At 41.4% G+C, this 15,158-nt stretch overlaps 1 protein-coding gene across 3 annotated transcripts in view; it reads right to left on the bottom strand.

Moving 5' to 3' along the window:
- Nucleotides 1–15,158, bottom strand: part of TAF1 (TATA-box binding protein associated factor 1) — a 69,533-nt gene that overhangs the window by 45,062 nt on the left and 9,313 nt on the right. For all 3 annotated transcript variants that reach the window (XM_040630904.1, XM_040630899.1, XM_040630907.1), the window contains exons 9-24: nucleotides 14,054–14,230; nucleotides 13,432–13,559; nucleotides 13,218–13,325; nucleotides 12,924–13,097; nucleotides 12,096–12,269; nucleotides 11,763–11,867; nucleotides 9,854–10,054; nucleotides 9,544–9,685; nucleotides 9,046–9,176; nucleotides 8,281–8,361; nucleotides 3,918–4,067; nucleotides 3,618–3,737; nucleotides 3,137–3,312; nucleotides 2,351–2,529; nucleotides 680–893; nucleotides 65–230 (exon numbers count right to left, since the gene is read on the bottom strand). In XM_040630904.1, the coding sequence (XP_040486838.1) occupies nucleotides 65–230; nucleotides 680–893; nucleotides 2,351–2,529; nucleotides 3,137–3,312; nucleotides 3,618–3,737; nucleotides 3,918–4,067; nucleotides 8,281–8,361; nucleotides 9,046–9,176; nucleotides 9,544–9,685; nucleotides 9,854–10,054; nucleotides 11,763–11,867; nucleotides 12,096–12,269; nucleotides 12,924–13,097; nucleotides 13,218–13,325; nucleotides 13,432–13,559; nucleotides 14,054–14,230 (2,426 nt within the window). The remainder of the gene's footprint in view (nucleotides 1–64; nucleotides 231–679; nucleotides 894–2,350; nucleotides 2,530–3,136; nucleotides 3,313–3,617; nucleotides 3,738–3,917; nucleotides 4,068–8,280; nucleotides 8,362–9,045; nucleotides 9,177–9,543; nucleotides 9,686–9,853; nucleotides 10,055–11,762; nucleotides 11,868–12,095; nucleotides 12,270–12,923; nucleotides 13,098–13,217; nucleotides 13,326–13,431; nucleotides 13,560–14,053; nucleotides 14,231–15,158) is intronic.

The following is a 15,158-nucleotide window of genomic DNA, read 5'->3' as shown; positions in this document are numbered from 1 at the left end:
TAAGGGCAGAGGTATGCTTTCTTCCTTTGCCTTGTTAGCTATGACCACGCCACATTATAGTTACTTTTAGGTCAGGACGCTCCTTCATTTTTTTGGGCTTCTTCTCAGGAGGACCCTTAAGCTTCTCCTTTTCCTGGTTCCGCTTAAGCCGCCTCAGTTGCTCTTGAATCCTCCGCCGTTCCTTTCGCATCTCTTCTCGATGCTGTTCATCAAAAAGGGCAAACTTCCGACTGAACAGCAAGGGGGAAAAATATCATAGGACGGTAAGCAAAGCTAAACCAAGACGACGGTCCCAATAGCTAAACACCTCAGAAGTAATCCATCCAGACAGAAATAAAAGGGGCTACCCGCATTCCCATCTCCCCCACTCATCAGCCTTCCATGTGCAGAGCAGCACCTCAGAATGAGACGCCCTGAGTCATCCCTGAGATTTCTGCCAACCAACCATAATGCAAAGGACCCAGGTGGAATGAAAACGTGCCTTTATCTTGGAACAAATTTGAAATTCTGTGATTTGGCTCTGTCCAAACCCAAAGACATAAAGGCACCCAATCAACACAGACTTCCAACTTCCAGCTGCACAGAATCCTGTCACTAAAACACCAGCACCTACCCTCACCCCTAGCCCCCGCTTTCATCATCCTCCTTATCATACTGGACAGCGGTGAGTCAAACTCACATAAATTCCTCATCCTTTGTGGTTCGTATGCGCACATAGGCATCAATGACAGCTGGCTTTCGGACTGTCTCACAGCGAACGTACTCCTTCCCCTCTTCATCTCGAAATGTGCGATAAATCTTGAGACAACGGCCGGTGGCAGAAGAGTTAAGGCTAGTCACAGAAGCTGTGTCATCATCTCTGTGATTGTTTCCTGATGCTGCTGAACCTGCTGCTGCAAGGCAGAAAAAGATTTCCACCCGTTCCCCACCCATCCAAACGGTCCTTTTCCTGAGGCTGAGCAGAGACCTCGAAGCTCAACAGGCCACAAAGGTATGGTTCTACCGAAAGCATCATACAATTCCTCCGAAAACATCATCACCACCAGCCCCCAAATACACTGATCTGTCCTTTCCTGACTTCATTTTACCACTGCCACTGTTCCTATTTTTCTAAGTACGAGAAGTTCTGAAAGGAACTCAAAGAACTACATGTTTGTTATAGGGGAAAGAAAAATAGCAGCTGTATTCCGATTCCTCTGAATAGGAAAAGAAGAAAGCCCAAGTAGCAAGTAGTGGGTGATCACATTAAAGAAAAGCACCCAAGCACCAAGGTGGAAAACGGCACCACAGAAACAAGTCCAGAATCTTAGGGCCTAGAGTATGCTTCTCAAACTTGAACATGAATGAAGAGGAATCACCTGAGGCTTCTCATTACACTAGATTCCAATTCAGTAGGGTTTGAGGGGAGGCCTGAGAATCTGCATTTCTAACAAGGTCCTTGTAACGTGGATACTGCTGGTCTAGGACCACCCCAGTGGGAAGGCTTTACCACATCTTTACAAAGTAGTCAGAACACAAAATTACACAAAGCTTTTATAGAGAGGAGAAAACAGGAAAAGACTACCGGGAGTGAGAACAGTCATTTAAATATCCATCTTCAGCCTTTAGCTTCCCTCTCATAGTATCTATATTCAAGTTTTCATTTGCCTGCTTGACGTCTCTACTGGCAAGTGTCGTTGGGACCTCACACTCCACCCATTACATCTTCCCTTCTCACACCTGCTTCTTTCTCTGACGTTTCTTACTTTAATCAATGGTACCACCATCTTTCTGGCAAGCCCGGAGTGAAATCTTACAGTCACCTTGATTTTTCACCTCTTTTCATTCCCAATATCCATATCCCAAACCAGTTCAGGCCTTTATCATCCCCACTCTCAACTTCTGCAATTTTCGGCTGGTGATTTTTAACTCTATTTAGGGCCTAGGACTCCTCTGAGAATCTTCTTAAAGTCACAGATCTTCTCAGAAAAAGCACATTTGCATAGAATTTTACATATGATTTCAGAGGGTTCAAGAGCAACCCCTCAAATTTATCCACGAAATCTGTTTTAAAAACTCTTAGCCTCTAGGATGAATGCCCAGAAAGCCCCCTTGATGTAAGCGCCACCAGCCCTGGCTTGGACAGGCCTGACACTGACAAGAGGCAGCAGTGGACTGGCAGCATCTCTTCCATCTGGCCCCCAAGACACACCTCCAGTCCAGCCTGCAGTGACCTCTCTACCTCATCTACGGGCTTTTCTACACTCATCTCCTACTTCTTCTGCCTCCAGCTGTGGCTCAGTTGTCAGTCTGCAGTTATTCCCACTTTTCTGATCCTTCTCTTTCTTGTCTGTGAAGCCACTACCCTCACCCAGTAGCATCCGCTGCAGTTCCTTCCGCTCCTGCTCCTCCCGCTCACGTGACAGCTGAGAGCTGGTTTTCTTATTCTGCAACATGTTCTCGATATTCTTTCCCATTTCTTCAAAGTCACTGTCTTCAGCTGAACTGCTGTCGGTGTCGGTCGATAATACTTCGGTTGATGACAAAACTCTGAAAAGAGAAAAAACGATGTCAAAAATCAAGATGAAGGGAAACATGAAAGTGTATAAAGAGCTGAAGAAATATGGTTTTAGTCAACAGTAGGAAATTGGGAAATCAACCTTAAAAAGGAATACTTGAAATCCACTAAGACATGGGGGCCTTAACAGAAAAGCTTTACAAAGTTTTCCTCGACTTTTGTCAACAAGTCTGAAATATGAAATAGCACAGCAACTGTTTCGGAATTCCTAAAGAAAGCCTGAGAAATAAAACAGCACGCTGGTCACTTTTAATAGAGTGTTACCATCCTCTCACAAGTAAGCCTTCAGGAAAAAACACTCACTGTCCCCTATCACCACTGCAGTAACTGCTAGGCCCAAACAGGCTACAAAAGGTGCCATGGAACCTAGAGTACCTCTTGCCAATGCAAAACCTTTGCCAAGCTGCTCTGAAAGGAGGAGGTGTTCTAGCAGGATTATGAACAGATACCACCTTGAAATCTCAGATACCTGACCACCTAGTCACATTACCAAGTGACCTCCTCCTCTTCATTATAATATAGCGTCTGGGACCCCTCCCCTTTCCAGCCTGGATTTTCTGCAGCACTAAAACAACACACTTGTTCTGTAAGTCAAAGATGCGCTGACATTCCTCTTTGTAACGCTCTTGATGCTCAGCCACAGAAAACCTTGACCCACGGGCAAATTTACTCATGGGCCCCTCTCCAGAGCGGGCCTGCTCTGTGGACATCGTGCGGACTACATCGATCACTTCCCAGCGGGACAGCTTTTTAATCTACGAGAGAGAGACAGAGAAATACACATACACCTAAATCATCAGAGATTTCAACCTAAATCATCAGAGATTTCAAAGAATAAAGGCACACACTTAGAAAGCCAGACCAAAAAAAAAAAAAATCACCCAAAGCAAATTAAACAGAAAGCTTAGGGAAAGCTAACTCCTGAAAAATTGCCTAAGATCCAGTGTACTACAATGTACATCACAAAATTATCCAGATAGTTCCTTGCATCTGCCTCCTAGCTTTTCCCTCTCCATACAAAGCCCCCTAGGAGACTTGAGTGCTCCTCCTCCATGCTCACCTCTTCTTCAGGCACGCCAAATTTACGTAGAAGCTGCTTGGCATTTTTCAGTGAAAGGCGACGGAGATCTGCATCTGTTCCTGTCACTGTCTTCTTCACTGGCTGAGGTTCCTTATCATCCTACCTCAAACACAAAACAAAACAGGCAAGAATTACAGTAAGCTAAACTCCTTATAGTAGGCATGTAAGCCATCCTGTCAACTTAAGTGTTTTCCAGATCCTCCAGCCCCTTCACTTCCACTCCTTAACCTCCATCTCCTCCTCCCTTGATCGTTAGTTTCTAAGATTTCAGAGTCTTACCTTCTGCTGTGTGGGTTTGTTTGGAATCTTGACATAGGAGAATCCTTCACCACACCCTGTAGGATCTGCCACCCCAGTCACCTCCAAGAGACACTTGCCCTTCATGGCAGCAATGAAAGCCCTTGTGGTGTTCCAAGGAGCAGTGCGAACCTGAGGTACAGAAAAAGATTCTAAGGGCTATGGGAAACATTTGCTCTACGTCTAGCCATACTTAGAAGGTTGGAATAATTACAATAATGTACAATTTGATGCTTTCTTAAATTATGCATGAAGATCAACAGTTGCATATAAACCTGCCCAGTACTCAGCTTACTCTTCTTCCCCGCTATGGAACTTACGTTATGACAGTACACAGAAATCAAGATCCCAGCCAGTACAAGGAGCAATATGCGGAACAGCCCCATATCCCTTGGGATACACTGAGAGTTCTCAAAGACAGTGCTGCCCCTCTCTCGTGATGCTCAGACTGAGGATGCATCTGACTGCCCAACTGCTGAAAGGGCTTCTTTAGAATGGCCAGTACATTCTATAATTAAATGGTAAGCACGTTTTACAAGGTACTGGTTTTAACCCCAGGTCCATTCTACTTCTGCCACTGGTTTGGTCAAAAATGTCTGTCCCCTCCTGGGACCCTGAATAATGTTTAACCCCGCAAAATAATCAGGGAATTAAGACAAGAGGAAGTGCTTGTCCACACAGACCAGTTAAGAGTATACACAATTAGCTAAAAAGTGGCCAATTCTCTAATCAAGATTCAATCTTGAAATCTATTTGACAAAATCCTTACTTTCTGAAATTCTTAGACATCCACTCATTCTTCACTCCAACCTCAAAAGACCACCACACTGCTTCTTCACTCACTGTCTGACCTCATTTACAATCATTCACTGATTTAACAAATATTTATTGAACACCTACCACATGCCAGGCACTACTTTCTCATGGACCTCACATTAGTGAGGAAGAGACAAATAACCAACCAAATTTGATACTGCGTATCAGTGCATTGATAGTAAAGTAAAAAGTGTTTCATGTACATAAAGACGGGAAGAATAATGAGCCAATATGGTGGGAGTGAGGGTAAGCTTCCAAGGAAATATAAATTCTAGGTGAAGGTAAGATGGTAGAGGAGTGGCAAGAAAACATTCAAGGCAAAGGAAAAAGCAGTTGCAAAATCCTGGAGGGCAACAGAAAGAAACTGAAGGGATTGAATGAACGTTAGTATGTTTAGAGCTTAGAGTACAAGATGGACAGTGACAGGAGATGAAAGAAGGTTAGAGTTATATACAAGACCCAAATCATGCAGCACCTTATAAATCATGTGAAGAGCTCTTTCTAAAAGGAGTGAGGACCCAAAGAAAGTCTTTGGGCAAGAAAGTTACATGATCAGTTTTAATTTTAAAAGGTCATTCAACTTTTGAAAAAGTGGTGCTGGAATAACTGGACATGCATATGTAAGAAAAAGAACCTTAATCTATACCTTGCACCCTATACAAAAATCAACTCAAAATGCATCTCAACGTAAGATCTAGAACAACAAAACTTTTAGAACAGAAGAAAATCTTCGCATCCTTGAGTTAGATAAAAATTTCTTAGATACAACACCAAAACCACAAACAACAGAGAAAACTGACAATCTGGATTCTGCTCTTCATAAAACACTGTTAAAACAAACAATTAAAAGACAAGCCACAGACTGGGAGAAAATTTTTGCAAATCACATACCTGATAAAGGAGTCGGACCTAGAATACATAGAGAACTCTCAAAACTCAATGTGAAAAAAACAAGGAATCAATTAAAAATAGGAGACTAAAAAGATGAACAGACACTTGACCAAAGATGTCTGGATGATAAGCACATGAAAAGAAGCTCAACACCCTCAGCCACTAGGGAAATGCAAATCAAAACAGCAGCGTGAGACCATTTCACATCTGACAGGAGAGCTGTAACAACAACAATAATAATAAAAACAACAAGTGTTGACAAGGATGTGGAAAAACTAGAACCCTCATTTATTGCTAATAAGAATGTAAAAATAATGCAGTCACTGTGGAAAACAGTCCAGTAGTTCCTTCAAAGCTAAAACAGGGGCACCTGGATGGCTTACTTGGTTAAGCATCTGCCTTCAGCTCAGATCATGATCCCAGGGTCCTGGGATCGAGCCCCACATCAAGCTCCCTGCTCAGCGGGGAGTCTGCTTCTCCCTCTCCCCTCCCACCCCCCATTTGTGTTCTCTCTCAAATAAATAAAATTTTAAAAGAAAAGGGTAACAGAATTACCATATGACCCAGTAATTCTCCTTTTAGGTATTTACCGAAGAAAAAAGGAAACGTGTCCAAAGATTTATACATGAATATTGACAGCAGCTTTATTCATAATAGCCAAAAACTGGGAACAACCAAAATGTCTTTTGATGGGTGATTAGCTAAACTGTGGTATATCCACATTATGGAGTGCTATGTGGCAATACAAAAGAACAAATGATCAATAACCTGGATGAATCTCAACATAATTACAGGGTGAAAGAAGACAGACAAGAAAGAATACATACTTTCAACAAATGGTCCTGGAAATAGAATATCCACATGCAAAATAACAAAGCTCAACCTTTACCTTATACCATATATAAAAATTAACTCACAATGGATCAAAGACCCAGATATAAGAATTTAAAATATAAAACTCTTAAAAGAAAACATACAAGAAAAACCATGACACTGGATTTGCAATGATTTCTTGATATGGAACCACAAGCAACAAAAGTAAAATTAGATACAGTGGACTATATCTCAATTAAAAACTTTTCTGCATCAAAGGACACAACAGAATAAAAAGGCAACTTATGGGAGAAAATACTTGCACAGCACGTATCTGATGAGAGATTGATATCCAGAATTTATAAAGAACTCCTACGACTCAACAACAAAAACCAAACAACCCAATTCAAAAATGGGCAAAGGACTTGAACAGACCTTTCTCAGAAGAAGATATACAAATGTCCAATAAGTACATGAAAAGATGGCTCAACATCACTAATCATTAGGGAAATGCAAATCAAAATCACAATGAGATACCACATCACAACCATTAGGATGGCTACTATCAAAAAAATAATAACAAGTGTTGGCGAGAGTGTGGAGAAATTGAAATTCTTATATACCACTGATAGGAACGTAAAATGCTGCAGCTGCTTTGAAGAACGTTAAGTATGGAGGTTGCTCAAAACACCAAAAACAGAACTACCATGTGATCCAGTAATCCACTTCTGGGTATATATGCAAAAGAAAACAATCTTGAAGAGATACTTGCACATCCACGTTCCCAGTAGCACTATTCACAATAGCAAGAGGTGGAAGCAACCCAAATGTCCATCAGTGGATGAATGGATAAACAAAATGTGGTATATACACACAGTGGGATGTTATTCAGCCTTAAAAAGGAAGGAAATTCTGATATATGCTACAACATGTGTGAACTTTGAGGATATCATGCTGGATAAAATAAACCAGTCACATAAAAACAATATTGTATAATTCCACTTAGGGGAAGTAGCTAGAGTAGTAAAATTCATTGAGACAGTAGAATGGTGGTTGCAGAGGCTGGGGGAGGAAGGAATGGGGGCTCGTCATTTAATAGGTAAGAGAGTTTCAGTTTTGCAAGATGAAAAGAGTTCTGGAAAATGGTTATATAACAATGTGAACATACCTAACATTACCAAATTGTACACTTAAAGGTTAAGATGGCAAATTTTGTTGTGTATTTTACCACAATTAAAAAAAGAAAGAGTACATACTGTATGAGTCCGTTTACCTAAAATTCTAGAAAATGTGAACTCATCTATAGTGACAGAAAGCATCAGTGGTTGTCAGGGCACAAGGAGGGTGGAGTGAAGGGAGGAGACAGGAGAAAGGAATTCCAAAGGGGTACAAAGAACTTTTGGGGGTGACAGATATAGTCACTATCTTGATACAAGGATTCACAAGTATGAACATACATCACAACATATCAAATAGTACACTTTAAATACGTGCTGTTTATGGTATGTCAATCTTACCTCAATAAAGTTGTTTTTTTTTTTTTTTTAAGAAGGATAAATGGAAAAAAATAACAATGGATAAATGGGATGTACTCATAAAAATTAGCATAAAACCAGGGCATCTGGGCAGCTCAGTCAGCTGAGCATCCAACTCTTGATTTCAGCTCAGGTCATGATCTCAGGGTTGTGACACTGAGCCCCACACTGGGCTCTGCGCTCAGGGCAGAGTCTACTTGAGATTCTCGCCCTCTGCCTGCCCCCCAGCCCCCAAGCGTGTGCACATGCGTGCTAATAATTAGCTTTAAAAAATTAGTGTAAAGCCTTACCTCATCATCAATCTTCATCTGGAAATCTTCCTCATTTTCTTCTTCTGGAGCAAAAAAGGATTTCTCACCATAGCCAGCATCCTGAAAGAGCACAAATCTAAGCATGAACCAATCAATACACTGGAAAACACCAAGTACAAGTTTCACTAAGTACCAAGTACAGAGTATCAAAGTACATTTTTGCATAGAGAATGGATTCTGTAAAGTCTTCACTGTCTCTGTCACCGTTCTACATCCTTAGGCTATCAGAAGATACTTCACATTTCAGGGAATTTGCCAGCTGATGTATGGATAGTTAAGGCCTGTAAAGGAAGCTAAGTAGAGATGCTCATTACTGCTGACTCTAACTCAGTGGTCTAGCTGTGCCAGCTCACCCCAGCTAGAGCTTTCCTGTTTGGGCCTGAGAAGGATATTGTGCTTCTCTAAAGCACATGTCCAGCACCATCATCCCTGCCCACCTGGAAGGCTACGGAAAACAACCGAGAAGTATTTGCCCCGTTTACACCCGTCTTGTAAAGAACGAAGATTAAAGTCACCACCAAAATGGATGAAACAATATGCCCTAAGTCCCCATTAAGCCTTCCCACTGATACTTAGCTACACTGTAGTTTTCCTCAGAACCAACAGAGTACTTCAGAGCTTGAATTTTTAAGCAACCGGTTAATAATCTAGTAACCATTTCTAAGACCGCAAGAACAGTCTTCACCCCCATTTCTCTGAAACAAACCCACAGGCACAGGCAGCGCCTGGCAGGAAGGTGTTCACCTTCAGCCGCTGCTCTGCAGCTATCATGCTATAATAAGCACAGCACTGCTCTGGAGACACCATAGCTCTGATCTCCTCTTCAGTCGGTAAACGAAAATCAGACTTCAACACCCACCAGTTTGAGTCCATCCCTAGAAAAAGTAGAGAAAAGGAGACCATTCTGAATTCCAAAGGCCCTTCCACTGACAGCAACGAGAACAAACCGAGACTGAACCAAGCAATGTCCCAGAAGGTCTAGGTACAGTTAGCCTGACTGCCGAAAAAAAACCCTGCTGCCAGGTTTCCTACACCTCGTGACACACAACATACAATGAATTTCCTGGCAGGCACGAATCAAAAAGCAATCAGAACCTCCGTTAATTAGAAGATTTACTATTTCCTTCTTTTAATGACTCTCAATTTCTAAATATGTGAGCAGTATGCTTTTAGCCTTTCACTGAAAGCCGTAATTCCTTTCCTGGAAAGAGACAGAACAAATAATGAGTCACAACTAATGACCTGTGCGTTTGAAGTCAGCGCAGAGCTTTAGCCTCTTCCGGATGCTACTTTCTGAGTGAGAAGGAAACGCTTTTTTTATATCTTCCATTCGGATCCGCCGTGGCCGATCCTTACTCTTCCAGAAGAGGCGGTAAATAAAAACCTGCCCAACAAACCAAATGTTTTTCATTTGGCAAAAGAGAGGACAAAAGTGCTCGCCGGGCTCCTTCCCCTGCTAAGCCCCTATGTATTTTATCTTTCCTGATGTGCCCCCAAATCCACAATCCCATTAGGTGCATCCTGACCCACCTCCCTGTTCTGTCATTCTTACCTGAAGAAAGTCTCGAATATGTGTATTAGCCCTTTTGGAGTTGGGCCCAGGAACTTCAAACAAGGGGCACTGCTGGCCGACCACAAAAATATCCACTAATTCCCGAATATAGTAACCTTGTCTTGTCCGAATGATAAGGAAGTCAGTTTCTGGCATCTTATGAAGATAAATTGGGGCACGAAAAAGATTGTTCTCAAATGCCTAACAAAAGTAAAAACACAAAAATTATATACAGAGAAACCCTAGGAAATTTAGTCAACTAATGAGAAAGGGAAATCAAGCTTGTTTGCACTCTATCCCCATAATGCCATCTAAAACCTATCCAATAATATAAACAAATTGGAATACGGAACGTCAAACAGGATTAGAAAGTAATTTTTTACCCACTGGCTATCTTTAAGAGTCAGTAGTAGGGAAGCTACAGGATTTGGATTCAGATGACACTGACTGTGCTACTCACTGTATGATGTCAGATTAGTTATTTAATATCTCTGAGCTTAACTGTCCTCATCCATAAAACAGAGATACTTTAAAATGCCTATACCTTGCAGGACTGCTATGATTATATAGAAAGATCACTTTATAAACTAACAAGTACTATATTACTACCCTAGGCCCCAGCATAGCTCCTGACAGAATATAAGTAAGATCAAAACATTTGTAAAGTAAATAAAATGATAAAACCAAAAACTAATGGGGGAGAAAGTGTGCTAGAAAAGACAGACTAAACATACAGGACAGAAACATTTGAGCTTGCTTAAGTATCAGCCAGATGAGGACCAATCAAGCCTGTGATTCAAAGGAAAAACTTCTCAGAAAATCAGGAAGAGAGAAAATCTTTAATATATGGATGCAGATAGAAAATTGTAAGTATGGGGGGGGAACTTTAAATGTGAAATGGGGAGAAAAACAGAATTATAAAAGATAAAAGACGATTTTTTTAAAGATTTTATTTATGTATGACAGTGGGAGAGCGAGCGAGAGAAAGCACAAGCAGGGGGAGCAGCAGAGGGAGAGGGAGAAGTGGGCTCCCCACTGGGCAGGGAGCCTGATGCAATGTGGGGCTCGATCCCAGGACCCTGGGATCATGACCTGAGCCGAAGGCAGACACTTAACCAACTGAGCCACCCAGGTGCCCTGATAAAAGAGGATCTTTAAGAGACTATAAAGGTAGCCACAAAAGAAAGGGAGGGATTGGTAGAAAATGTCAACAGAAAGTTATAGGGAGAGGAAGGCCAGGAACAGTCTAAAGATGCTTTGGGAGAATTAGCAATAGTAATAGAATACACTAGCTATTAAGACGAGGAAAAGTGGTTAAGACTACCAAGAGAAATGGAGGACAAAAAACAAGGTAGCAGAGTGCTAGAGATGTCCTCACATCATTTGTGCACCTCTGTACTTCTCTTTAACAAAACATGTAAAAGCTAAGTTGCCAGAGGGCCTCTCTACACAAATCAGAACAAAAGGGGGTGGGGCGGGAAACACTTTACTATGGCCAAGGACTGTAAATGGCATGGTTCAGGTGTGCTTTAATACCTCAAAATGACCATGACTAACACAATGAAAACATACCAATTCTGCAGATAGAAATTAAATACTCATTAACTAACTACAGTAATTAATCCAGACCAGATTGACTTCCGTATACCACCCAGGTGTTTCTGGACCAATGTGTGTTTTCTAAAAACTACTTCAAATTCAGTTTACAAATAACATTATTAGGAGCCAGTTTTACCAAAAAGATCAAAAGAAAATTTGGGGATTAGAATCATTTGGGGATTATACTGATCCTCCCCATACTTGGTATATAAGTAGTACCTCAATCAACTAGAATTGGTTCTTTCTGGGCTGACTAGCTCCTCACCTGTCAAGTTCCTTAAGAAAGAGTTAACAGGAAAGAATCCCTCACCTGCAGTAATTGGCCAGGATGGAGAGAGCCCAGGAAGGGAGATGTATGGCAGTAAACAGTTTCTCCGTATTTACAATCTGGGGCTCCGGGATCTTTTCCAGGTTTCTAGAAGGAACACAGAAGACCCAGTTACTACCACTGAACAGAATCAATAAGCCTACACAAAATACTCCTTGAGCATAGCATTTTACTAATGTTACTAACTACAAAAAGGATACCATTTCTTTCTCCCAAGAAATTTACAGCATAACAAAGACAAAATATATGTTCGCAGACTATTGCTGGATATGTAATTATAACTATATTAGTAGCAAAAGTTATTCTGAGACTCACCCGCTTATAGTAGTTTTTTATCTTGGTTGCCATGCCAACCTGCATCATTAATGGTCCATTTTCCTCACTGTATTCTGCAAGAATAAGATCTCCATCTTTGCCTGTAAGGTCCTGAGGTGTGCGCATAAAAAACATCTCTCCACCACCAGAAGCTTGTCTCTCTTGTTCTCTCATCTGACCAGAACAAAGAGAATACAGTTCAATTCCTGACAGGACAAGAACTACAAACTGATGCTGTTCATTCTGAGACAATGACACCAAAAATGATTTTGCCTCCCCTTTTTTTAAACTTCATTGCAAAAATTTTCAACCATGAAGTTGAAACTATGAATACTTACTATCCCACCACCTAGATATAACTTCATATTTTACCTTGTTTTATCTAAAATTGTCTCTATAGATTTTGCTGCATCATTTTTTCAAAGATTTTTTATTTGAGAGAGAAAGAGAAGGCGCACGCACAAGCGGGGGAGCAGCAGGCAGAGGGAGAAGCAGGCTCCCCCTTGAGCAGGGAGGCCGATGTGGGGCTCGATCCCAGAACCTGGGGATCATAACCTGAGACGAAGGCAGATGCTCAACCGACTGAACCACCCAGGCGCCCCCTGAATCATTTCTGAAAGCTACAGTCATCATGACACTTCACCCTTAAGTATTTCCACATGCATCCCCTAAGAATAAGGACATTCTCCTAAATAACTACAATAACATTCTATCACATCTGAGAAAAAAGTAATTTCCGAATATCATCTAATATCAAGTCCATTTCCCCAATTTGTACTCCAGTGTCTTTTACAACTGTTTTTTTTCCTAACCAGAATTCAGTCATACCTTAGCCTTCTTTTTGATGTGTTTTAGCAAGGGCTGGACTGAGTGGGGACCTGGCTGAGAGAGTGCCCCGAAGGAGTATTTCTTTAGAGGTGGGCGATGGAACTGCCGAAGTTTGATGGGCCCCATATGGGTAGGAAAGAAGGGCTGGCGTAATTCCACAGCAGGAATCGAGTGCTAAGACAAGAAATACAGGGTTCAAATTAAATACTAACTCCAGCCTAGGCAAGAGTTACCCATATCCTCCATCAAAACAAGGCAGTGGTTCCCATCCATCACAGAAAAAAATGCTTTTACCTGGATAATATTTCCTCCAAAGGTGCCTCGAAGACCCTGCTGCTTGGGGTAGTAATATTCATCATTGGAGAGATTCCATGGATCTTTCACTTCCGGCTGAGACATGTTCTAATGATGGAACATCAAACAGACATCAAATAAACCTTAGACTACCCTTCTCCATTATCTTTCTCTGTTCTTCTAAACAGCCTAAGTCCCTTTTCCCTGGGCAGACCTGCTGTGGTTCCTCCTTGATGACCCCCGTTTTCCCTAACAGAATTCGACTCTTCTTCAGAGATGATTCCTTCTTACTCTCCTTGGAAGGGGAGTTGGAGGTGGCCTCTTCCTTCTCATCAGGAATTTCTAAGGATGAAACAAAAGTCACTCTGGAGATACTATCCCTGAAGCTTCACCTTTCCTACAGATACCTTTGTGCTTCCTAACCAGATCTTTCATCCCAACCCAGACCACTTCTAGTAGGTGATTCCCTCTAACCAAAAAACTGCACTCCTGAAATCTCAAAGGTACTACTTTTCAATATTCCTACATTAGGAGTTTTCCCTAAGCAAAACACAAATACTAGAAACTAACAGCCACAACTCTGCTCTCTCAACTGCTACCTAGAAGTTCTAGTCTTTCAGTTTCTTATTTTTTAAAGTAGGCTCCACACCCAATGTGAGGCTGGAACTCACGACCCTGAGATCAAGAGTCACCTGCTCCACTGAATAAGCCAGCCAGGCATCCCTGAGAAGCTTCTAGTCTTGACCTTCCCAACCCTTCTGATTTCCCCGTCCCTTGACATTAGCACCAAGCTGTCAATTACGGAGAAGAAACACTGGTCCCTGCCAATACCATACCCAAAATGAGGTTCTCATCATTGGGATCAAGTGTCAAAACAGGAGGCTCCAACAGCCGGGGCATGGCCTGAGCATCCCAGATGATATTGTCCTCCCAGCGTCCATACACCAGCTCCTCATTGTCAATGGGAAAGATAGAGTACCAAGGTTTGTCATCATCCAGGGTGGCTGCAAAACCTACTCGGAAAAGGAGGAAACACTCAATAACAGACAACAGCTCCTTTCAATCAGGATTCTAGCAAAAGGAAAAGGAGTAAATGTTAGTGAAGTTGTTCATATTTTTCATAAAACTCAAAATTTAAACAGCCATGTGTGTTTAATAAGGGACTGGCTAAAGAAATCATAAGAAATGATATGGTAAAATATACTAACATTAAATGGTAGTAAAATATGCATTAAAAACACAGTAACTACTGGTAAATTATGAAAACGTCTACGTAAGAATACTATGCAACCAGCAAAGCGTTCAGATAGAACGAGAGAAGGGAAAAAAACCTCTTAGATTTAAAAATTAAAGACATTTTTGTTTTCCTCTGGATTATAAAAGTAATCCAGGTTGGGGCGCCTGGGTGGCATAGCGGTTAAGCGTCTGCCTTCGGCTCAGGGCGTGATCCCGGCATTGTGGGATCAAACCCCACATCAGGCTCCTCTGCTATGAGCCTGCTTCTTCCTCTCCCACTCCCCCTGCTTGTGTTTCCTCTCTCGCTGGCTGTCTCTATCTCTGTCAAATAAATAAATAAAATCTTAAAAAAAAAAAAAAGTAATCCAGGTTAACTGAAGGGAAATACAGAAAAATATAAAGGAAACTGAAGCTGTTTGTGATCTCACAAACCAGAAATAACCACTGTGAATCCCATAGTGCATTTCCTTTCAGTCAGCCTTCTATGATTATATATTGTGTATTTCCCACTTAAATAAACAGGGTATCTCGTATGTCACTTTACTTTTTTTTTTTTTACTTGAGTTTCCCATGTCGTTAAACATTTTTATAAAGAACTTTGAATGACACAGAGTAATACTGATGTCAAGTGAAAAGCACGGTATACAAAACTGCCTATAGAAATGAGCTCAACTACATACATACATACATACATACATACATACA

This window comes from Ursus maritimus, assembly GCF_017311325.1.
Source record: "Ursus maritimus isolate PB19 chromosome X unlocalized genomic scaffold, ASM1731132v1 scaffold_X1, whole genome shotgun sequence".
Taxonomy (NCBI): domain Eukaryota; kingdom Metazoa; phylum Chordata; class Mammalia; order Carnivora; family Ursidae; genus Ursus; species Ursus maritimus.
Note: the sequence above shows the minus strand (reverse complement) of the source record. Positions and strands in the feature narration are given on the sequence as shown.